The sequence below is a fragment of the Portunus trituberculatus genome, chromosome 44 (assembly GCF_017591435.1).
Source record: "Portunus trituberculatus isolate SZX2019 chromosome 44, ASM1759143v1, whole genome shotgun sequence".
NCBI lineage: Eukaryota > Metazoa > Arthropoda > Malacostraca > Decapoda > Portunidae > Portunus > Portunus trituberculatus.
Genome location: NC_059298.1, coordinates 18,108,293 through 18,134,171, shown reverse-complemented (window position 1 = coordinate 18,134,171; position 25,879 = coordinate 18,108,293). Strand labels below are relative to the sequence as shown.

The 25,879-nt window shown below is 38.6% G+C and overlaps 2 protein-coding genes across 3 annotated transcripts in view; both read left to right on the top strand.

Moving 5' to 3' along the window:
• LOC123519098 (zinc finger protein 568-like) overlaps window positions 1-13,453 on the top strand; it is a 51,190-nt gene extending 37,737 nt beyond the window's left edge. The window contains 3 exon segments of the mRNA XM_045280307.1: window positions 11,380-11,597; window positions 12,041-12,509; window positions 12,512-13,453. Coding sequence (XP_045136242.1) covers window positions 11,380-11,597; window positions 12,041-12,509; window positions 12,512-13,311 — 1,487 coding nt within the window. The 3' untranslated portion in view covers window positions 13,312-13,453.
• Window positions 13,454-15,969: 2,516 nt separating this feature from the next.
• The window catches only part of LOC123518677 (signal peptidase complex subunit 1-like), a 28,518-nt gene continuing 18,608 nt past the window's right edge, over window positions 15,970-25,879 (top strand). Inside the window, exons 1-2 of one of the 2 annotated variants that reach the window (XM_045279636.1) lie at window positions 15,970-16,082; window positions 16,518-16,678. In XM_045279636.1, the coding sequence (XP_045135571.1) occupies window positions 16,646-16,678 (33 nt within the window). In that variant the 5' untranslated portion in view covers window positions 15,970-16,082; window positions 16,518-16,645. Of the gene's footprint in view, window positions 16,083-16,514; window positions 16,679-25,879 lie in introns of those variants that run through there. The other variant, XM_045279637.1, reaches the window with a different exon arrangement.

The window sequence follows — 25,879 nt, the reverse complement described above, 5'->3', positions numbered from 1 at the left end:
CATTTATGAATTTGTAAAACATTTTGGGTCACTATCACAGTTTTCCACCTCTCTGTTGATATTCCTTTTGTGCTGTTCTCCTTACTTCAACATATCTATTCCTTGCTGTTTTGTAGACTTCTCTTGATAATACATCACTGTTTTTCTTAAGTTTCTTCCATGCCTTTTCTTTGTTCTTTTTTGCTTCTTCACAATTTCTATTAAACCACTGTTTATTATTTAAAGTCCTCTTTCTGTGATATGGCACAAACTTCTTTACTGCAGAGTTATATAAATCCATAAATTTATTGTATTTCAATTGCATATCCCCTTCCTGGTATACCACAGACCAGTCAATTTCATTAAAGAACTCTCTTATATGGTTATAATTTGCCCTAACATAATTCAATTTTTCCTCCTTGTGCTCCACACTCTTTTCCATGCTTAATTCCGTATCCAGCTCAAAACTTAGGACATCATGGTCGCTTTTTCCCAAGGGACATTCATGTTCAATTTCCTCTTTAGAGATGCCCTGGTAAATACCAAATCCAACCTCGCTGCAACAACCTGTCCCCTTCACCTTATTGGTGATCTCACCCACTGTGTCATCAAGTTATTTGTTGCTACGTTTAACAATTCCTCTGCCCACTCACCACCATTCACCACTTCGTAGTCTTCCCACACTATTTCCTTACAATTAAAGTCCCCAACTATCATCACTCTATCCTTTCTGATGAGTTCTTGCTTCATTCTGTCCAGAGTATTTCTCTTCACCAATTGATACTGTTCATAGTTCCAAGCACTGGTTCTGGGTGGTATGTATACTGTTATAATATTAATGTCCCTCTTACCATCTGTTATAAACATACTTATCACTTCCTCATTTCCCTTACTAAAGTTCACCTCCTTCACTATCAGATCTTTCTTAGTTAAAACCATTATACCACCACCTCTTTTATTTTTTCTATCATTTCTCCATACTTTGTAGTGTTTTACATCAAACCAATCTAGCTTTATTTCGGGCCTTAACTTTGTTTCCTTCACACACATTATGTCCAGTTCATTGTTTCTTAGGTAATCCATACATTCTAGCCTCTTAGACAGAAATCCATCTATATTCGTGTAAGTCACTTGAATTCCATTCCTAATCTCTTTCTTCCATGTTTCAATCTGTGTAATGTCTATTCCATCTGTTTTATCCACCACTTCTTCAGCCTCCCATTTCTCATCCTCCAAAAAAACTTGGTCTTTTCCTCCTCGGTTCTTTCCTCATTCTTCTCTCTCACTTCAGTTACAAGCTCTTTCATTTTTATTCTTTCATCCTGTGTCATATTTCTTCTTATGTAAATTGTTTTGGTTTCCTCGTAGTCTTTAAGTTTCCGGGCCCTCCTCAGCAAGGCCTCGGCTGTCACCTGAGACTTTAATTTCAATTTTAATGGTCTACTCTTGCCTTCTTCAAAAGCTCCTAGTCTCACACTTTCCTCTACCTCAGCATATAGGCATTCTTCCTCCTCGGAGATCTTATTCAGTAAAAACTTTATCCTGTCATTTTCCTTATCCCTCCTATCTTGCCAGTTCCTGTTAATTTCCACCCTCAAACCTGTTATGATCACGCATTTTTTCTTTTCAGCAATATCTCTCACCACATACTCATTTTCCTTCAATGCCTTTACCATTTCACTCTGTGTAATCACTTTATTTTCTTCTTCTTGTCTTTTCATTATCTCATTAAAGGACTTTTGTACTTCTTGGTGTTCATGTTTCACTTCCTTCATCTTGGCATCAATTAGGTTAAGGCATTCCTCCTTCCCCAAGTATCTTTCGGATATTTTCTTTTCCATTTTGAGTTTAGCCTTCATCTTGTTACATTGTTTCCTTAGATGTTGATTTTCTTTCTCCATTTCCACTTTTTTTCAATAGCTCTTTGTTCTCTCTCATTAACATATAGATTTCTTTTTTGAAGGTATCGTTCTCTGCTATGACTCTATCTAGCTTTTCTTCTATGGATCTAATATTTAGAAACTTACTTTGTAATGCCTGAATTCTTGCATCCATGTCAAATTTATCTAGTCCACTTGGAGTGGTCACAAAACCCTCAAGTCCTGCACATTTCTAGGAGTACTTGTCATGATTGCTATCACCAGCTGTTTCGGCCAAATAAAACAAAACACCGCCGACACTCTTCAGTCAAGCACCACTCTCCATTTTCACTTGAAAATGGCCCACTTTCTGTACTTTTTGAGAGTAGGACACTACACAGGACACTAACTATACCCACAGAGATACCCGGGCCCTGCAAACACCATAGGTAATTTCTCCCATTCCCCGGTTCAGGACTTCCTCTCTCGGCGGTGACGTGTGTGTGTGTGTGTGTGTGTGTGTGTGTGTGTGTGTGTGTGTATATTTACCTAGTTGAATTGTACAGGATTCGAGCGGAGCTCATAGTTTCCTGTCTCCATTTATCCAATTTCTCCTTAAAGTTATGCACATTATGTGCTGTAACAACTTCATTATTCAATGCATTCCACTTCTTCACCATTCTGTGTGGAAAACAGTATTTTCCAATATCCTTTACACACTACCTCATCTTGATCTTTATATGACCTCTTGTCCTTCTATCTCTTTCTGTCACCAGCACCATGTCTTCCTTGTCTATCTTTTCAATGCCATTGGCTGTCTTGTACATTGTTATTAGGTCTTCTTGTTCTCTTCTATCCTGTATGGTTGGTAGTCCCATTTCCTTCAGCCGTTATTCATATGTTAGGTCCTTTAGTTCTGGCACCATCTTTGTAGCAATCTTCTGTATCTGTTCTAATCTTCTTATGTCTTTTTTAGAGCTTGAAGGCCACATCACAGCTGCATATTCCAGCTTTGGACGTATCATGCTTGTGATGATTTTTTTCATCATATCTTTGTCCATGAATTGAAATGCCACTCTTATATTAGTCAACATTTTATATGATAATCCAAATATGTAGCTTTTGTTTTTTGGGGTTCAGATTTTCCTGTATAATCACTCCCAGATCTTTTTCCTCTTCATTATTTGTTCATCTCCCATCAGATAGTTCCATACTGGTCTTCTTTGTTCTTCCCTATTTTCATTATGTGACATTTCTTGGCATTGAACTCCAATTTCCACTTCTTACTCCACTCATAGATCTTGTTTATATCTTCCTGTAACAACAAGCAGTCCTCCCAGGTTTTGATAACTCTTAGCAGCATTGCATCATCATCAAATAAATTAATGTAATTGTTTATCCCATTGGGAATGTTGTTTACATAAATCTGAAACATAATGACACTGACCCTTGTGGCACTCCATTTGTTACTTTACCCCAAGATGAGTATGTATCTCTGATCATGGTTCTCATCTCCCTGTCCTTCAAATAATCCCTTGTCCATTCTAACAAAGTTCCTCGCAGTCCTCCTATGTTCTCTAGTTTCCAAAGTAGTCTTCCATGAGGGACTTTTATCAAAAACCTTTTTTATGTCCATGTATACTGTGTCCACCCTGTGTCACTACACTGTGTCTCTGCTTTTCAGTCCTTCTATTACTCTCAAGTAGAAGCTTAATAAGTTTAACATAACCATCCTGTCCTGAACCCAAGTTGTCTGTTTGATATGACTTGTTCTTCCAGATGTGTAACCCATATTTCTTTGATAATTATTTCACACAACTTTCCCATAATGCTTGTAAGTGACACCGGTCTGTAATTTAATGGCTCATTTATCTTTCCTCCTTTAAATATCAGTATTATGTTGGCTCTTTTCCATTCTAGTGGAACTTTCTCTTCATTTAGTGAACTTAAAAATATTTCCTAAATTGGATCCAGTAGTTGCTCTTTGCATTCTTTTAGCATCCAGCCTGATACACCATCTGGCCCCATTGCTTTTCTGATGTCCAAATTATCCAATAATCTTCCAATATCCTCTTTGTGCACTGTGATTTGTTATAATCCTTGGCAATGCAATGTCCTATTAAATTTTATAAAGTCTTCCTCTACAGTGAACACAGTTTTGAAGCTCTTATTCATTATTTCACACATTTACTTCTTTGTTTGGTATGTCTTCCCTCCTTTGATTATTTTTTCTATTGTTTCCTTGTTCTTCATTTTGCTATTTATGAATTTGTAAAAATGCTTGGGTTCGTCTTAGCTTTTATTCACCACATCTTTCTCAAAGTTTCTTTCTTCCTCTCTCCTTACTCTAATATATTAATTTTGTGCCTCTTTATACTGCTGTCTGTTATTATCATTTCTCTGCTCTATGAGTTTCTTCCAACCTTTATCTTTTGCCTTTTTCACTTATGTGCATCTAGCTTTGTACCAAGCATGTATTTTTTTCTTAACTCTATAAAAAGGTACGTATTTCTTTACTCCTTCGTTATATCTCTGTAAGAATATTTCATATTTTCCTTGTATTGTCCTTTCATACATAATGTTTCTCCATTCAATGTCAGCATAAAACTGCTCTTGCATAATTCAATCTCTTTTTTAGTCATCTCTGTAACTTATCCCATCCTCCTCCTGTATTTCCAGCTCTTATGTCACATGATCACTTCCTCCCATTGGACTAAGGTATTGTATGCTGGGAGGGAATTCTGGTTTCTTTGTGAATACATACTAGGTCAAGTAACAATGGTTCTTCCCCTCCCTCCACCTTGTTGACTCCTTTACCCACTGGTTCATTGTATTTACCATAGTCAACTGTAACGCCTCCTCGCCCCACTGTCCAGCATTATCCATTACGTACTTCCATCTCTCTTTTTTTTTTTTTTTTTTTTTTTTTTTTTTTCCAGTTAGTCTCCAGCTAAAAGTATTCTTCCAACTCTTCTCAACATATTATCTAAGCACATAATCACTTCTTTTTGCATATCTTTATGTTCCTTAGTTCCCCATGTATTTGTCTTAACTGGCACATATGTAACTGTTTTTTTTTTTTTTTTTTTTTTTTTTTTTTTTTTTTCAATTTCTCTGTTTTGATTGTTACTCCCATTACTTCCACCTTGCCCTCACCATATTGCACATCCTCCACACATATATTATCACGAACCATTATTAGCACTCCTCCTTCCCCCGTTACCCTTCCCGTCTCTTTTCCAGCTATTATGTATATCCCTCCTCCTTAAAGTTAACATGGATCTCCATTCTTATTTTTTTCTTTAACAGTGTACATTACATCTGGCTTTTTTCTTTCAAATAATCCCTAATCTTCAACATGCTGGATAACAACCCACCTATATAAGTCACTCTTAATTTCTTGCCTCCTCTATGATCTCCTTCCGTAGATACCACTTCTTTAGTTTCATATCTAGAACCCTCCAGTAGAATTTTTTTTTTTTTTTTTATCTGTGCTTTTCTTGTTTTTCCTTAGCTTCATTTCTTAACACTTTCTCTTTTTCCCTCTCCTCTAGGTTTATATCCCTTTTTTATTCATACATCTTTATGTTCAGTATCATCGGCCAGCTTCCCTTTTCTTGTTATAATTTCCTCCACCGCCACCTGCAATCTCTTTCTCACTTTCGTTGGTCTCCTACCTCACTTCACTAAATCTTCCTAACCTAATCACTTCCTCCACCTCCTGTTCCAGTTCCTGTGTGGTGTCCTGGACCTTTTTGATAATAGTTTTGGCCAATTCTCTCTCTTCATGTTCTTTCATGAACTTATTTGTGTGTGTGTTTCACTGTTTGATCTGCTGCAGTCTCTGACGAGACAGCCAGACGTTACCCTACGGAACGAGCTCAGAGCTCATTATTTCTGATCTTCGGATAGGCTTGAGACCAGGCACACACCACACACCGGGACAACAAGGTCACAACTCCTCGATTTACATCCCGTACCTACTCACTGCTAGGTGAACAGGGCTACGTCAAAGGAGACACACCCAAATATCTCCACCTGGCCGGGGAATCGAACCCTGGTCCTCTGGCTTGTGAAGCCAGCGCTCTAACCACTGAGCTACCGGATGTGTGTGTGTGTGTGTGTGTGTGTGTGTGTGTGTGTGTGTGTGTGTGTGTGTGTGTGTGTGTGTGTATTTACCTAGTTGTATTTACCTAGTTGTAGTTTTACAGGGCCTGGGCTTTATGCTCGTGTGGTCCCGTCTCCATATCTACACTTATCCAATTTTTCTTTAAAACTATGTACACTCTTTGCTGATACCACTTCCTCACTCAAACTGTTCCAAGTCTCAACACATCTTTGCGGAAACTAAATTTTTAACATCTCTCAGACATCGTCCCTTCCTTAGTTTCTTACTATGCGATCTTGTGCTTCTAAAGTCATATTCTTCTCTCAGGATCAGTTTCTCATTATCCACTTCATCCATTCCGTTAATCAATTTATAAACTTGTATCAGATCCCTCTCTCTTCTCTGCTCCAAGGTTGGTAGATCCATTGCCTTTAGTCTCTCCTCATATGCCATCCCTTTAAATTCTGGAACCATTCTTGTAGCCATTTTTGTAGTCTCTCTAATTTTCTTATGTGTTTCTTTTATGGGAGTCCACACAACTCCTGCATATTCCAATCTAGGTCTTATTTTAGTACTTATCAATTTCTTCATCATTTCCTTGTCCATATAGTGAAATGCTACTCCAATATTCCTTAGCAAATTATCGTCTCTCTGAAAATTCTATCAATATGGCTAACCGGTTGATTATTTTCTTCCATTGTCACTCCCAAGTCCTTTTCCTTTTTACTTTTTCTAGTTCTACTCCATCTCCCATCTTATAGATTCCCACTGGTCGTCTTTCACTTTTTCCCATTTCCATGACATGGCTTTTGTCCACATTGAATTCCATCTCCCATTTTTTGCTCCATTTCCAGATCTTGTTTAAGTCTTCCTGTAGTATTTCACAATCCTCTTTTTGTTTAATGACTATGCACAGTTTCGCATCGTCCGCAAACAGATTTATGTAGCTGTTCACTCCTCTGGCATGTCATTTATATATACGAGAAAAGTATTGGTGCCAATACTGACCCCTGTGGCACTCCTCTGTCTACTGTTCTCCACTTGGACTTCATATCTTTAACTATCGTCCTTATTTCTCTCCCCCTTAAGTAATTCTTCATCCATCTCAATGTGCTTCCTTTTAAGCCACCCTTCTCCTCTAACTTCCATAGTAATCTTTCATGTGGCACTTTATCAAAAGCCTTTTTTAGATCTAAATAAATACAGTCAACGCATCCCTCTCTCTCTCTTGTACTTTATCAACTATTCTAGAGTAGAAACTCAATAAATTTGTCACACATGACCGACCTTTTCTAAAACCAAATTGGCTATTTGATAATATTTTGTTGTCTTCAAGAAACTCGATCCATTGCTTCTTTATTACACTAGTTAGTGATACCGGCCTGTAATTTAAAGCTTGGTTACTTTAATCTCTTTCATATAGACAGTCTCTCTATTACCCTGTGGTCTTTCAAATTTGGATTCCTTAGTAAAGACCTAATGAAATTTACTATTTAACAGTTCTGCCATACTTTTGGGTCTTCCACCATTCCGTTTTCTCCTTTTAACCTTTCTATTGTTTCTTTTTGTCTTATTTTTCCATTTATGAATCTGTAGAACAATTTTGGTTGTTCCTTACATTTTTCGACAATGTCCTTTTCATAGTTCTTTTCTTCTTCCTTTCTCACCTTAGCATATTCATTTCTTGCTGTTTTGAAGTTTTCCTTATTTTCTGGATTTCTGTTTCTTCTCCACCTTTTCCATGCTCCATCTCATTTCTCCTTTGCCCTAGCACATCTTGCATTAAACCAATCTTTCTTTCCTTCTTCTTTAGGTCTATATTTGGAACATATTCCCTGACCCCAGTTTTGTATATTTCCAAAAATAAGTTATATTTCTCTTGAACCGTTAATGAGTTTTCCATCTCCCAGTTTACGTTTTTAAAATAGTTCTTGAGATTCTCAATATCAGCCTTTCTGTAATTTAATCGGTCTCCTTTGTATGATTCATCTCTATCTTCCTTTCCTTCTTCTATATCCATCTCTAATATTACATGGTCACTCTTTCCCAATGGGCACTTGTATCTTATATCATCGTTAATTGGTATATCCCTTGTAAAAACTAGGTCTAATCTTGCCGGCTCATCGTTTCCTCTGAATCTTGTGTTTTCCTTTACTCTTTGGACCATCAAATTATCTATCATTAGGTTCAGGAATCTATCTCCCCAGGCATCTTCCCCCATACCACTTTCATAATTTTCCCAGTCTACCTCCTTACAGTTGAAATCTCCTATCAATATCACTTTTCTCCTTTCCTTAATGATTCTTGTAAGACTCCTTATTGTGTCATCTATCATGTCTCTATATTCTTGATTAGTCCATGAGTTTGTTTTTGGTGGCACATATGTTCCAATGATTGTTAACTCCTTTTTGTTAATATGCATCTTAACATACAGTATTTCTGTGTGTGTGTGTGTGTATTTACCTAGTAGTTTACCTAGTTATATGTTACAGGATTTGAGTGGGTTTCATAGTGACCTGTCTCCATATCTATTTTTATCCAACTTTTCCTTAAATTTGTGCACACTTTCTGCTACTACAATCTCTTCACTCAATCCATTCCAGATGTCCACCATACTATGTGGAAAACTAGACTTTAATGTCCCTCAAACACTGACTTAACTTTTCATGATCCTCATGGAATGTCCTCTTGTTTGTCTATCTCCATCCTTTGTCAATGATACCAGGTCTTGTCTGTCTATCTTTTCCATATAGTTTACCAACTTATACATTGTTATTAGATCTCTTCTTTCCCATCTATGCTACAAAGGTGGTAGTTCCAATTCCTTCAGTCTTTCTTCATAGGGAGGATCCTTTATTTCTGGCTTCATCTTTGTAGCAATTCTTTTTGGATTCTTTCTATTTTCCTGATGTCCCTCTGCCTGTATGGTGACCACACTGCTGCTGCATATTCCAGTCTAGGTCTATAGTGATTATGATCTTTTTCATCATACTCTTATCCATGCATTTGAATGCTACCCTGATATTTGTTAGTGTCTTGTATGTTGAAGTAAATAAGTCATTCATGTGTGTTTCTGAAGTCAGGATGTCTTATATAATCACTTCCAGGTCTTTCTCTTCACTCTTTTTTATTATGATTTCTTCTCCCATATTGTATTCCCACCTTGGTCTTCTGTTACTCGTACCCATTTCCACTACATGGCATTTCCTATATACTTGAAACATAGTAATTGGTGCCAGCACTGAACCCTGTGGTATGCCACTAATAATTGTGTTCCAACTTGATGGGGATGTCTTTTATCATTGTCGTCATTTCCCTATCAGTTAAGTAGTCCATCAGTCATTTTAAGATATTTTCTTGTAATTCCTCCAATGTATTCTATATTCCATAGGAGTCTTCTATGTAGTACTCTATTGAAAACCTTTTTAATATCCAATATACCATGTCAACCCACCCATCTCCCCATTGTACTTCATCTTTTACTCTTGTATAAAAAGCTTAAACATTTTTCTTTAATTACAATTTTACAGATCTCTTCCACAACACTAGTCAGTGACACTGGTTTATAATTTAGGGACTCTGTCTTTTTCCTCCTTTGTGTATTGGAACTATATTTGTTCTTTTCCATTCATTTGGTACCTTCCCTTCCATTGAAGTGCTGTTGATCACATCCCAGATTTTTTTTTTTTATTTATTTTATTTTTTTATTAATTGATTTATTTTTTTTATAGCACCTGTAGGTATACGTGAAGAGTATGGGAAGTGCTGTTCAGCTTTCACCCATTAGTGGCGCAGGCAATTTTATTTATAGTGGTACCCATATTAGGCCCCATATCACCACCCTAGTGCATCTTTGGTGTAACCACCTAGAACCTGGGTATCATGGTGACATGTAGGTAACTTTAAACCACTAGACAAATGGCAATGTTTCAAGGCAGTATGTGGTGAGATTTGAACCTATGCATGGATGTCTGCTCAATCCCACGCTCACCACCTTATCCACCAGTTGTTTTCTACATTCTCTCAGTGTCCATCCTGACACTCCATTTGGTCCCATTTCCTTTATTACATCCATCTTTTCTAGTAATTTACTAATTTTCTGTTTATGCACCACAGTGTTTCATAATCCTTCCTGTATGTGTGTGCACTTTTTTTTTTCATGCACAAGGGAAGACTGGCCAAGGCCAAGAAACAATATAAAAAGGCTCATTGGATTGCTAATTACCTTAAAGAAATTAAGAATTATCCAAAAGACGGACAAATGTCTTGATAACTTCCTCTTAAAAGAAGTTAACTTGTAGGAAGATGGAATAAAGAAGCAAGCAGGGAGTTCCAGAGTTTACCAGAGAAAGGTATGAATGATTGAGAATACTGGTTAACTCTTGTATTAGAGTTGGACAGAATAGGGATGAGTGGAAGAAGAAAGCCTTGTGAGCGAGACTGCAGGAGGATGGGAGGCATGCAGTTAGCAAGATCAGTAGAGCAGTTAGCATGAAGATAGCAATAAAGGATAGAAAGAGATCTATTTCAGTGGTGGGAAAGAGGCTGAAGACAGTCAGTCAGAGGAGAGGAATTGATGAGACGAAAAGCTTTGGCTTCCACTCTATCTAATAAAATTGTGTGAGTGGAACCCCCAAACATTTGAAAATTACTCCTTACAGGGACAGATAAGGCCCTTATACAGAGTTAGCAGTGAGAGGGGTAAGAAAAACTGGCAGGGACGCCTCAGAACGCCTAACTTCATAGAAGCTGTTTTAGCAAGAGATGAGATGTGAAGTTTCCAGTTAAGATTATGAGTAAAGGACAGACCAAAGATATTCAGTGTAGAAGAGGGAGACAGTTGAGTGTCATTGAAGAAGAGGGCATGCACATGCATATGTGTTTATGATTATGTACACTGTTCAGAGTAAGAATCTCAATAAGATTTTTGTATTAGATTGGTAATCCTGCTCCTCACTCGCCTACAGCCAGAGTTCAACCTTTCTTAAAAGAGGAATGTAAGTAAGGTTTCCAATGTCCCTTGTGAAGGATATTGATAATAGTTAACTGGTTCACTCTCATCTATGCAAATAATTAGCAAGTTGACATGGAGTTTTCTGCAATTTCTTGATGACTTTTGCATTGATTACATTTGTTGCTATTTTTTTTTTACAATAAGACTTCTTTTCAATGGCTATTAAACCTCTTATTTAAAATTTCTCAACAAATGAACAAATGTTTCTTAGGCTGAGTTAATATAAAATTTCTTGGTTAAACTGGATGTCACTGATCATTGGTTTCCACTGCATTTGTAATAATACTTCACAGACTACATGTTATGTTGTGTTATTTTCAGTAAATGATGTTCATTAGAATATTTTTTAGACTATTTGATGGGTAAAAAATAGTTTTATGTAGTGTATACAAAAAAAAAGAGACGACCATTTTCAATAGGTAATAAACGTGGCCGAGGACGAGGAAGACCTCCTGGACGTCCGCGGCTGCGCGGCCGAGGAAGGGGTCGGCCAAAGGGAAAAGCTAAACAAACAAAGAAGACCTCAGAGAGCTGTCTGGTGAAACTGGAGTTAGAAGAGACACCTGAGGAACAACCTGTTCTTAAAAGATTAAAATCTCCTACACCTCTCCAAACGATAAAAAAGGAGGATATCATGGTGAGCAGGATTGTGATATGACATTAGATCCAGTTTATGTTATTTGACTATTTTTTTACTGTTTCTATAGAAACCAGTTGCATCTTTCTATGAAGATTTAATTCTGTATATGTGTATATCTTATCTATACATGTGATATTATAAAGGCAATGTCAGCTTTTCATACAATTTTTATCTACTGCAATTAATGTCATCTCATGATAAGTGTTCATAGAAAATGTTCCTTCAAAGAATAATAAGAATAGGATAATTTGTTAGGGCATCAACAGTATGGAGTGGCTGATTCATTCTCTCTCTCTCTCTCTCTCTCTCTCTCTCTCTCTCTCTCTCTCTCTCTCTCTCTCTCTCTCTCTCTCTCTCTCTCTCTCTCTCTCTCTCTCTCTCTCTCTCTCTCTCTCTCTCTCTCTCTCTCTCTCTCTCTCTCTTTTTTTTTTTTTTTTCAGAGTGATCTGGATTCTGTTGAAGACACCAAAGAAACTTTGGTAAGGATAGAGGCTCTTGAGGCAGAAGAGGAGGAGGTGGAAATACCCATAACCAAAGATGATGTAGACATGGAGTTGCAGGAGGATGTGCTGGAGGTGGTAGAAGAGGTGTTGGTAAAAGAAGAAAAGCAGGGCAAAAGATTTTCTTGTTCCCAATGTCAAAAACAGTTCCTTACTAAGGCTGCTGTCAGAAATCATATAAAGGTACATGACCGCTTAGACTCTTATGAGTGTGAAGAATGTGAGAAGAGCTTCTCTTCTAAGTATCGCCTCAAAGCTCACCTCAAGATACATGTGGACCGTGACCGACCTCACAATTGTCATGTGTGTAATAAATCCTTCTATACCCGTTACCATCTAAACTCACACTTAAGATCTCATGAAGGTTCAAGAAACTATGTGTGTGAGCTGTGTGGCAAGGCACTCTCAACTCAAAAACTCTTGAGCTACACATTCTCACCCACACTGGTGAAAAACCATTCCAATGTGAAATCTGTGGTTCCACATTTAGGCAACGGAGCAACTTGCTCACACATATAAAAGCCACACACTACCATGAAAAGAACTATCACTGCGAGTTATGCCAGAGGTCTTTTGTGAGGAAGCGACTTTTGGACTACCACATAAACAGTGTCCATACTGGTCATCGTCCATACAAATGTGAGATGTGCGGTGCCACCTTTGTATATCCACACTACTTTAGGAGGCACATAAGGAAACACACAGGAGACAAGCCCCACAAGTGCCAGATCTGTGAGAAGACTTTTGCCTCCAGGGAGAACCGCAATGCCCATATGTTCATCCATTCGGAAAAGAAACCATATGAATGTAAAGTGTGCTGTGCAGGGTTCATGAGAAAGCCTTTATGTGTTTCTCACCTGGCTGTACATGGCCAAATAAATAATCCTGAGGCCTATATTACCTTCAACTCACCTAGTCTCTTAGCCAACAGCCATGAAGTAGCTACAGCAGAGGAAGAAGCAGCACAAGCTATTCATGCTGTGAGGTTGGCAGAAGAAGCCACCCCCCACCAAGCAGTAGAGGAGCAAACACAAATCATGAGGGATGGCAAAGTGGTCAAGATCACTTCTAGACCAGTGCATATAATTGAAACTGATGAGACTACTCGTTATGTTATACATTCATCAGAACGTGTTCCAGAGGGCAACATGGACCATTTCTTTGCTGAACTTCAGGGGCAGGTCGTGGAGGTCCGCTCAGAGGACTTTTAGAGGTATTCTTTTGTTGCATCAAGAATTGTGATCCTTCTGGCCATTCTGATATTGTGTTGCTCATGCTATTGATTTTGAAATTGTACATTGTGTTAATCTTGACATGTATAAATTTCTCTTAACATAATTTTTGAAGTAGAAATTATTATTTTTCATTTCTCTTTCCATTGGTTTCATTATAGTACAGATAAGTGTGTGTTAAGATGGTATAAGCATGTTGTAGAGATTATAGATGATTGTAAACTGGTAAAGGGAATAATGTTGTGAGATATAAACAATTAAAGATTAAGAGAAAGGCCACCTAGAGAGGAATAATATTGTAAAGAGAACACTGAATGAGAGGAGAAAGAAATTACTGCTCAGTAAGCAAGAGTGATTGTGCATGATAGAGTTGAATGGAGAGAAATAGTGGTGTGTGCATAAGAATTACATAGTCTTGTTAACCCTTGTGATTGGGTGCAGGCACACTTCACAGAGCAAATTGGTATATGGACCCCGTTGGGATGTGGGGCCTTGTAGGAAGTATGTATCCTGTATCTACTATGGTCTCAGGATTGAAGTAAGTTTAGGTTTGGAAACAGTCTCAGTATGGAGAGACAAAAATAAACAAGTGTGTGCTGTCTGGCCTTGCAGTGGATATATGTAGCCAACAGTGTTATGCATGAAGTGTAGTATGATGGTCCATGAGACTCCCTATGGACTAGGTGCTGACATGGCTAAGAGTATGTATGGTGTGTACCTGTGTATTGCTTTGCCAGGGGAATCCCATATGTGATTACTATCCTAGCATATAGACAGATTATAGATTTATGCACACACACACACACACACACACACACACACACACACACACACACACACACACACACACACACACACACACACACACACACACACACCCCGCGTAGTGTAGTGGTTAGCATGCTCGACTCACAATCAAGAGGGCCGGGTTTGAGTCCCGGGGCAGCGAGGCAAATGGGCAAGCCTCTTAATGTGTGGCCCCTGTTCACCTAGCAGTAAATAGGTACGGGATGTAACTCGAGGGGTTGTGGCCTCGCTTTCCCGGTGTGTGTTGTGGTCTCAGTCCTACCCGAAGATCGGTCTATGAGCTCTGAGCTCGCTCCGTAATGGGGAAGACTGGCTGGGTGACCAGCAGACGACCGAGGTGAATTACACACACACACACACCGCATAGTGTAGTGGTTAGCACGCTCAACTCACAACTGAGAGAGTCCAGGTTCGAATCCTGAAAAGCGGTGAGACAAATGGGTAAGCCTCTTAATGTGCAGCCCCTGTTCACGTAGCAGTAAATAGGTACAGGATGTAACTTGAGGGGTTGTGGCATTTGCTTTCCTGGTGTGTGGAGTGTGTTTTGGTCTCAGTCCTACCCGAAGATTGGTCTGTGAGGTCTGAGGTCGCTCCATAATGGGGAAAGCTGGCTGGGTGACCAGCAGACAATTGTGGTGAATTACACATATACAAATACACACACACACACACACACACACACACTATTCCCATTTTATCAGGGAATAATTAGGTTCTTTAAATTAGTGTTAGTGAATGCTTGTTTTGGGAGGCTAATACATAGAGAAATCATATACATATAATGGGATGCAATCGTGGCAGGATGTACAAGGGTCAAGAAAATAATTATTTCATTTAGTACAATTTTCACAAGGAATATAACTGAAGCAGGATTGATAGAATGGAGTCTTAGTTGTAAGTATACAAACAGAACAGGCAGATTTGTAAATAAAAAAAATACAAAGAGAAAGGAGGATAAGGGAGATAAAGAATGGAGAAAATAGCTCAACATTTTTTCTTCTGCATGTGTGTATGTGTGAGAGAAAAGTTAGTAATAATACAATGCAACTGAGATCTCCCTCCCTCCACCCCCTTTCTCTCTCTCTCTCTCTCTCTCTCTCTCTCTCTCTCTCTCTCTCTCTCTCACTGCGTAGTGTAGTTGTTAGCACGCTCGACTCACAATCGAGAGGGTCTGGGTTCGAGTCCCGGAGGCGGCGAGGCAAATGGGCAAGCCTCTTAATGTGTAGCCCCTGTTCACCTTGCAGTAAATAGGTACGGGATGTAACTCGAGGGGTTGTGGCCTCGTTTTCCCTGTGTGGAGTGTGTTGTGGTCTCAGTCCTACCCGAAAATCGGTCTATGAGCTCTGAACTTGCTCCGTAATGGGGAAGACTGGCTTGGTGACCAGCAGACGACCGTGGTGAATTACACACCTCTGATGTATATTTTTATGCAAACAACTGCTTTTACCTGTTTTAGTTTTTTATCCTAGTAGAACAATATGCAATTACATTTCCAACAAAAATCTATGAAGGCCATAATTATGCCTACTATAAAGGATGAATATTAACAGCAAAACTACTTTCTTACATATTTTGAAGATGAGAATATAACCATTGCATGGTATAATTAGTACACTCAGTCCACTGCGATGAATGCATGAAAATTGTGAAAGGCTAGGTAAGGATTAGTAAAAAGCCTTGAATAGTATAGTTTTAAGGAGCAGCAGACCCTGTATATGCTTATGTTGCCAGTCTCTCTGTCTAGGACTCTGGGTAGTGCCTGCCCACCTACAGTGTCAGCTATAAGATGTGAGCCTGCTGGGCGACGAGCGTCATAGCTGGTTGTGTTGCAGTGGAGGAATTGAGTGCTGTAGTTTACTCATAAGTCGGCCACCTCTCCGGATCTTAACCATTTTATTTGCCTATTGAGATGTCCGAGGGGACCAATACAACTCTATTTGCAAGTAAGTCTAAAACACCCTTAGCCACAATGTTTGAAGGACATTGTTAATCCGAACAATCAGATTGCTTGAACATGTTTGATGACGTCGCCATCGGCCTATGAGCTGACGTTCCAGAGAGGGCAGAGACGTCTTACATTTACACTTATTTTTATTTTTTTTTAATAAACGTAATAACTTTACTTAAAAATACATTTAGATTTAACTGCTTGCACTTTACAATCCAATATATTTACCGTAAAGTCACTCGTAATCAGACAATTAATTTTCATTGATGTACAATTAAGTACCTAGTTTATCTGAAGTCCCTTTCTAATATAACTATCTATGAAAACAATGAAAGCAGGTAATATATCTTCAGAATATTGATACATATATTTTATATGAATAGGGTAACAAGTATCGCATTGTGAGAGAAGGTCATTTGATTGTTTATAGCGGAGGTGAGGTGACAGCAAACAGTCAATGGCGGAGTGACACGACACCGGTCCCAACCTCCGCCTCCTTCCTCACTATACCGGGACTCCTTGCACCCTATACTCATTCCAAGCGGCTGTCCGATTAACATGGACACCTTTATGGGATTTTCGGTTCACATGGTAAGTACTTAACTCGGAAATAATTGTGGGGGTCACATGTTTGACAGCCTACAACTTTAATTTATTGTTTCTCATTCACAATTTTAGCTAATGATACTCAGTATTTCAGCAATCCTAACTACGACTGTAAATGTATCTCGGCGACTCATTAATCATGCTAAATTTGAAAATTTTCACCATAGTGCAATGGACGGAAATAACATTCCTCCTGTACCGTGGAGTTTTCTTGTGTTAAATTATTTTAAAGCCGGAATATTTCCCGGCTTATGTGCTTCGTATGACAGTTAGTGAATACCATGTTGCTATAGTTTCTTCTTGTAACATTTACCATAACGGGAACACGCTAAAGAATCATGCCATATGGTTAGGTTATTTGATAGTAATGGAGCCTTAAGGCCACATAATTATTTTCCAAACTGTGGCTATATAAGTGTGGTGAGGGACATTATTTTGGTAAAGGTTTGGTATAATTCCAGCACCATATTTTTTAACTAATTTTTCCCAGAGCTTCACAAAAAAAAACATTCAATATAAGATAATATAAAAGACTGAAGGATACATCCAATGGTCTATCCCCAACATGCTTGGTGGGATGAGATGAAAACAAGAAATTTTCGAGGAGTAAGTTATCACTCATATGCCCCAGGAAAACACTTTCTACAATAATAACGGCAAATTATCTAGGGAAAATTTGGTAAATTTGTAGTTTGAGCCAATACACCCTATCTTAAATTTATTTTTCCCTAAGTCTAACAAGCTTGGGGACCTCCTGGGAAAGCAGAGTTTTTGGGTGGGAAAAGAAAAATTTAGACAATTTGGGGGTCCGAAAAAATCTAAGGAAAAAATACCCAATTTTTAAGAAAAAAAAGGGGAAAATCACAAAATTCATGACTACTTTTCACTGAAGTTATCCTAACCTAACATAATAACCTGCTAGCTTGGGGGGGGGTAAAATAACCAAACCTAACGTTCCAAAAGATCTAAGGATAAAAACCTAACGTAACCTAACCTAACCAGGGGGGGCTGTGCCCCCATGGACCCCCCCTCCTTACAACACTAACCTAACCCTAACATAAACCTAACCTAACCTAACCTAGCCAGGTAGGGCTGCCCCCCCCTGGAAACCCCCTACACCCCTACAACACTAACCTAACCCTAACATAAACCTAACCTACCATATCCTTGCTTTGGGGCAGCTTCCTTCCCCCCACACCGGTTCTCTTATAGCTTCACACAATATGCCCTACCTCTACCAATACCCCTCCTTACAATACCTTAACGAAAGGATGAAGGTCCTGGCTGGTCCTCTTCTTGATTGTACACTGACTTGCATCGCAGGAGCGATGATTTCCCAGTAATCAAATTCGCAACCTTCACAACTAGTGTCACTGGTGGCCATGGCTGAACTGCACACACAGATGTCTCTGTCCACCTGTTTGCCCAGCTGTGCCCTGCCTACGAATACATATAGCAAATTCCCATTGGCGCAGCTCGTGGTGTTAAGAGGTGGTGGCATGTCATTGGACAAAAGAACTATAGACACAATAAGAATCCTATTCACCAGTTACCCACAAACCCCAGCTATAAACAAATGCAAGTCAGTATATTGCTCATTTCTGAGTGTGATGGAGCTCCGTGGCTCGCCGCAGCTTGCTGGACTTAGAGAAAACTCGCCGAACACCGCACATTTGAAGGCTTGTGCTGAAGTTATTACTAATTTCCGATAGGGTAAAATGGGGCTAGAAATGGTCGTAGAAGTGTGATGTAGACCGTGAGAATGTGTATAGTTACGTGTGGTGTATTGGCTGAAACTGCAATAATACCGAAAATTTCACACCATGTCAAAAAAATCCCATAATCAAACCTAACCTAATATATCATGTATTTGCCATATTTTAGTTGATTCTGATGGTTTAACCTCTGGAAAATGCAAATTTTTGTGTCACCCACTCGAAAGCCCTACACTCCCACAGATCTCCAAGGTTGTTTAGGGTAGAGGATTGGTGTGATTTTTCCAAGATTGTCTTTACTGTAAATCTTACCAATAGCATTCTTAACAAAACGGTAGAATACTGACATTTAGTGACAAAGTAGTTAATGCCCAACATGTTTTTTGTGGTTTATTTGGCGGCCAGCTCTCAAAGTTTGGTAGGTGCCTCCCAAAAAATAAAAAAATTAAGTCCACAATGACTAAGCTTGTTGCCCTGCTCATGAGCAAAGAGAGTTAAGCTTATGTTCAGGTGTTGGTGGGCATGCTGCCACTGTGACCTAGTACAATGTGACATTAGGGGTCCATGGAAGGGTCTGGGGGAGCACAGCCCCCTTTCTAGATGATGTTTAGGTTAGGTTAGGGTAAAGACGTTAGGAGGAGTCTGGGGGATGCAGCCCTGCTGGAAGATGTTTAGGTTAGGGTAAAGACCATACAGGGGATCAGGGGGGCACAGCCTCCCAGCTTGTCAGGGGTGGAGGGTGCAGCCTCCCTGCTAGAAGTTTAGATTAAGTTTGGTTATGTTAGGGTAAAGACCCTAGGGGGTGGGTCTAGGGGGTGCAGCATCCTAGCTAGTTTAGGTCGAGGGGATCCATAGACTTTTTTGAGGAGCAAATTGTGCTTCCCAGCTTGCTGAGGGGAAACGGGGAGTATTTAAAAATACTTAAGGAAGTGCTGTTGGTAAGATTTATCCTTTATACTATTGTATATGTATAGAATAGATTTTGTGAAGGTATGGAAAAAATTATTGGAAAAATAAAGTGCTTTAGTTATACCTTACCTTTATCTTATTTCTGCCTTATGATTAAACGTTTGTTCTCGATTTTTGCTAAACTAATTGATTAAAATTTCCCACAATTATCATTATGTCACTTAGCACATGGATGAGCTCAAACAGATGCTTGTTGTTGTCATCGTCACTGAAGGGATTCCTATTTTTTTTATTATTGCCACAAAATACCTCTATATAGGAATACTCACAGTATCTTGAGCCCCATGTCTATAGCTTTTTATTGTATTCCTTTAGTATATTTGTACCCAGGGGTGTGGAGTCGGAGTCAGAGTCAAGGAGTCAGCTACTTTTGGCCGGAGTCGGAGTCGGAATTGGAGTCAGAGTCGGAGTCAGTAAAAATATGAGCAACTCCGACTCCTTTACGTGGTAAATTTTCAAGAAAAGATTCCACTTCATGGAGATTGGAGATTCCTACAAATTGGGAGAAATTGACTTTGTGGAGGATGTGTCCAATCAAGCACTACATATAAAGATAATTTTTATTAATTTATGATAATTATATAATCGTCAAGTACACTTTTATGGATTGACTCGAAAATATGTAAGTATTGATTCTCTTAACTTTCGTCTTTTTTGGGTGTGGCAACTTGCGGGCTTTTTGCCTTGTCTACCATCCCTGATGTAAAAAAAATAGACTATATCGTTGTAGTATAAAAAAAAAAATATCGGAGTTGGAGTCGCAACCTTCAAATTTCCTGGAGTCGGAGTTGGAGTCGGACTTTTGAAAATCCGACTCCACACCTGTTTGTACCTTCTTCATTACACTCATCAGGTCCGTCCGTATTCTTCTAATTTCTTCTCCTTTGAAACCTCCTTACTTGTAGATTTCAGTACTATTTAAAAGTTTTACAGATGTACATACATTATAGTAAGTAGTATATATTTTATCATCATGGTGTTCAACAGCAAATTATAGGGGAATTCTTAGCATATATGTGTAGTTACTTAGTTTTATATTACAGTGTTTGAGCAGGGCTCATAGTGACCTGTCTTGATATCTACTTGTATCCAAGTTTTCATTAAATACAGGCAACCCTCGGCTATCGCGACTTCTGCTATTGTGTTTTATTGCTATCACACACCCATGAAAAGCTGCTAAAATTTCATTATCGCGACCTCAGATGCCTGCTATCGCGCGCCCAGCCATGACGTCATGGGTTATCTGAGCGCTCATTGGCCAAAACTGCCTTCCCGCCAAGATCAATTCGGCTATCGTGTTTTCGGCTATAGCGCGGCTATTTTGGCCCTAATTGGGCGCGATAGCCGAGGGTTAACTGTATGTGCACATTTTCTGTTGCAATCTCTTCATTGAAGCTGTTCCAGAGATTTACTGTTCTATGTGGAAAACTAAACTTTTTATTCCTTAAGCACTGACTCTTCATGATTTTCTTGGAGTCTCCTTTCGTCTGTCTATCTCTATCCTCTATTAGTAATACCAGGTCTTGTCTGTTTATCTTTTCCATACGGTTTACTATTTTATATATCGTTATTAGATTTTCTCTCTCCCACCTTTCTTTCAAAGTTGGTAGTCCCATTTCCTTCAGTCTTTCTTCATAGGTAAGATCCTTCATCTTTAGCATCATCTTTGTAGCTGTCCTTTGAATTCTTTAATTTCCTGATATCCTTTTGCATATGTGGAGACCACACCACTGCTCTATATTCAAGTCCATGTGTTACCATAGTGGTTATGAATTTTTCATCATCACCCAAATATTTATTTGTGTCTTATATGTTGAAGAAAATAATCCATTTATATTTCTTTCTGAGTTCAGGGTGTCTTTCTTAACCACTCCCCGGACTTTCTCTTTCATCCTCTTCTTTATAATCATCTCCTCTCCAAATTTGTACTATTCCCACATAGGTCTTCTATTACTTTTACCCATTTTCATCACATGGCACTTCTTGGCATGAAATTCTAATTCTTCTTTTAAGCTTCACTCCTAGGTCTTGTCAATATCACTGGAATTTCATACAGCCCTCATTGCTCTTTATTACTCTCAATAGTTTCACATCATCTGCAAACAAATTTCTGTAGCCATTTAAGCTCTTGTATATCATTAATATATATATGGATCATTATTAGTACCAGCACTGAATCCTGTGGTATGCCACTAGTGACTGCTCCAGCTTGATGAGGTCTCTTACCTCATTCCTCATTTCTCTTTCCATTTAAATCATCCAGCTTAAGATATTTCCTTGTATTCCTCCTATGCATTCCATCTTCCATAAGTCTTTTATGTGGTACTCTGTCAAATGCCTTTTTGATACCTAAATACACTGTCCACCCATCTATCTCTTTCTTGTACCTCATTTATTACTCTTGTATAGAAACTTACTATATTTGTTGTAAATGATCTTTCTGTTCTAAAACTCAATTGGGAGTTATTTATTTAATTTTCCTCCAGATATTCTACGCATTTTTCCTTGATCACAGATTTTGCAGATCTTTCCCCATAACACTAGTCAGTGACACTGGTCTATAATTTAGGGACTCTGTCTTTTTTCTTCCATTCCCTTCGTACCTTCATATCCTTTAAAGAGCTGTTGATCACATCCCAGATTGGTTCCACCAATTATTCTCTACATTCTCTGTGTCCATCCTGACACTCCATCTGACATCCACATTTTCTTGTAATTTATTCGCCAATTTTCTGTTTGTGCACCAAAATGTTTCGTAATCCTTCATGTGTCACATGGTTGGTTGTATAAAATCTCCTTCATTAAATACTATTTGAAGCTCTCATTCATAAGTTCATTAATTTCTTCAGATATCCTCTTTCCTTAATCAACTTAATGATGGTCTCTTGTCATTTTTCCATTTATATACTTATGAAGCTTGGGTTCTTCTTCACTACATCATTTTCAAAATTTCTTCTTCCACTCTTCTTATTCTAATATATTCATATCATGCCTCTTTATACTGCTTCCTATTTACTTCATTTAGTTGCTCTTAAGCTGCTGCTTCACACTTTTCAGCTTTTCCACATATGTATACCATTATACGATGTGTTTGCTCTCTTTTACTCTGTATTTGGAAACATTTCTCTTTACCCCTTTATTATACTTGTCTAGGAATATTTCATACTTTTCTTGGACTACTGTCTTGCCTTCCATGGTTTCTTTCTGATCAATGCTACCAAAGTGTGTGTGTGTGTGTGTGTGTGTGTGTGTGTGTGTGTGTGTGTGTGTGTGTGTGTGTGTGTGTGTGTGTTTGTTTCACTGTTTGTTTGCTCTGCTGCAGTCTCTGACGAGACAGCCAGATGTAACCCTACGGAACGAGCTCAGAGCTCATTATTTCCGATCTTCGGATAGACCTGAGACCAGGCACACACCACACACCGGGACAACAAGGTCACAACTCCTCGATTTACATCCCGTACCTACTCACTGGTAGGTGAACAGGGGCTACACGTGAAAGGAGACCCATCCAAATATCTCCACCCGGCCGGGGAATCGAACCCCGGTCCTCTAGCTTGTGAAGCCAGCGCTCTAACCACTGAGCTACCGTGTGTGTGTGTGTGTGTGTGTGTGTGTATTTACTTAGTTGTATTTACATTATGAGCAGGGCTCATAATGTCCTGTCTCCATATCTCCATTTATCTAGTTTTTCTTTAAAGTTTTGCATACTATGTGCTGTAACAATTCCATTATCCTATGCATTCCATTTTTCCACCATTATGTGTGGAAAAATGTATTTTTCAATATCCTTCACACACTACCTTATCCTGATCTTCTTTTCATGTCCTTTTGTCCTTCCATCTTCTTTCATCAACAGCACCAGGTCTATTTTGTCTATTTTTTCAATATCATTTACTATCTTGTACAGGCAACCCCCGCTTAACGAAGGTTCACACAACAAAGTTCGCTACAACGAAGGTTTCCTTTTACTACCATCTGCTCGTTTAACGAACACCAAACTCGCTTTAACAAAATTTTATCCAGGTAATTTTTTCCAAGTTTGAAAGTCCCGCCGTGTCATGCAAGTCAACAGGCTTTTGAATACACCAGTGCCTCTCGTGGACAAAACACGCACCACTCACTCCCCCTACTTCAAAACAATAACAGCGTTAGCAGCAGCTCGTCTTCCCTCCTTCTACATGCCACCAAAACACCCTGCAATGTCGCCTAGCGTTGCTAAGAAGACCAGGAAGTCTCTTACTCTCGAAGTGAAGCTAGATATTATTTACAGACATGAGAGAGGCGAGAAAACTAATAGCATTGCTTTCCACCATGGTTTGATTCCATCTACTGTCTACAATTTTCAAGTCAGCAGAATCTGATAAGAAGGCTGGTGAGATCATATCTTCCTTGCAAGCTAAAAGAACCACCTGAACTCGTGACTCTGCAATGAATAAAATGGGAAGCCTTGTGGAAATGTGGTACATAAGTTTTGTATGCCATACAATGATGCGCCCATTGTTTACATTCCACAGGTTGCCAGCTAGCGTATTTCCTGCTCCACTATCCCTCCCTTCATAAATTTAAGATCATCAACATTATAAAGTTACTTACATACATACATTAGTGTACATTATAATGACTTAGTCTTAAATTAAACTGCTTAAATGTTTAACTTCATAATTTTTACTTTCATTAAACCTTTTACTGTACTATGGTGCACTCTTGCTTTGTTTACTCTCAATGGAAGCTCAAATCAGGGGTTAAACTTGTTATAATTGGTTCCCTTAACAAAATTTTGCTTAATGAAGGGTTTTTTAGGAACATACCTAACCCCTTCGTTAAGCGGGGTTTGTACATTGTTATTAGGTCCCTCCGTTCTCTTCTATCTTGTAGGGTTGGCAGTCCCATTTCCTTCAGTCGTTTGTCATATATGAGGTCCTTTAATTCCGGCACCATCTTAGTAGCAATCTTCTGTATCCTTTCCAATTTTCTTATATCCTTTTTAGAGCTCGGAGACCATACCACTGCTGCATATTCCAGCCTTGGGCATATCATGCTTGTGATGTTTTTTTTTCCATCATACCTTTATCCATGTAATGAAATGCCACTCTTATATTAGTCAACATCTTATATGATAGTCCAAATATCTTGTTTATTTGTTTATCAGGGCTCAGATTTTCTTGTATGATCACTCCAAGATCTTTTCTTCTTTAGTCTTCATTATTTGCTCCTCCCCCATCAAATAGTTCCATGCTGGTCTTCTCTTACTTTTTCCTAATTCCATTATGTGGCATTTCTTGGCATTAAACTCCAATTTCCAGTTCTTGCTCCATTCATAGATCTTGTTTAAATCTTCCTGCAACAGCAGACTGTCCTCTCTGGTTTTGATAACTCTTAGCAACTTTGCATCATCAGGGAATAAATTTATGTAACTGTTTATCCCAATGTGAATGTCATTTACATAAACTTGAAACATAATGGGGGCTAACACTGACCCTTGTGGCACTCCGCTAGTTACTTTACCCCAAGATGAGTATGTATCTCTAATCACAGTTCTCATTTCCGTATCCTTTAAATAATCTCTTGTCCATTCGAGCAAGGTTGCACGTAGTCCTCCTATGTACTCTAGTTTCCAAAGAAGTCTTCTGTGCGGGACTTTATTTAAAGCCTTTTTAATGTCCAGGTATACTGTGTCTACCCATCCATCTCTGTTTTCAAGTCCTGCAATAATTCTCGAGTAGAAGCTTACCAAGTATGATACACATGATCGCCCTGTCTTGAACCCAAATTGTCTGTTCCATATGACTTGCTCCTCTTCTAGAAATTTAACACATTTTTCTTTGATAATTATTTCACATAACTTCCCTACGACACTTGTGAGTGGCACTGGTCTGTACTTTAGTGATTCAGTTGCCTTTCCACCTTTAGATATTGGTATTACGTTGGCTCTCTTCCACTCTAGTGGAACTTTCCCTTCATTTATTGAACTTTTAATTATTTCCCAAATTGGATCCAGTAATTGCTCTTTACATTCTTTTAACACCCAGCCTGATAAACCATCTGGCCCCATTGCTTTTCTGACTTCCAACTTATCCAGTAATCTTCCAATATCCTGTTTGTGCACTGCAATCTCCTGTAATCCTTGGCAATCCAATGTCCTATTAGGTTCTGTGAAATCATCATCTACAGTGAATACTGTTTTGAAGTCCTTCATTATTTCGCACATTTCCTTCTCTGTTTAATATGTCTTCCCGTCTTTGATTATTTTTTTCAATTGTTTCCTTATTCTTTGTTTTGCTGTTTATAAACTTGTAGAAAAGTTTGGGTTCATCCTTGCTTTTATCCACTACATCTTTCTCAAACTTACTTTCTTCCTCTTTCCTTATTCTAATATATTCATTTCTAGTATTTTTGTACTGCCGACTATTATAGTAATTTCCCTGCTTTAAGAGTTTCTTCCACGTTTTATCCTTTGCCTTTTTTGCTTGTATACATTAGCATTGTACCAAGCATGTATTTT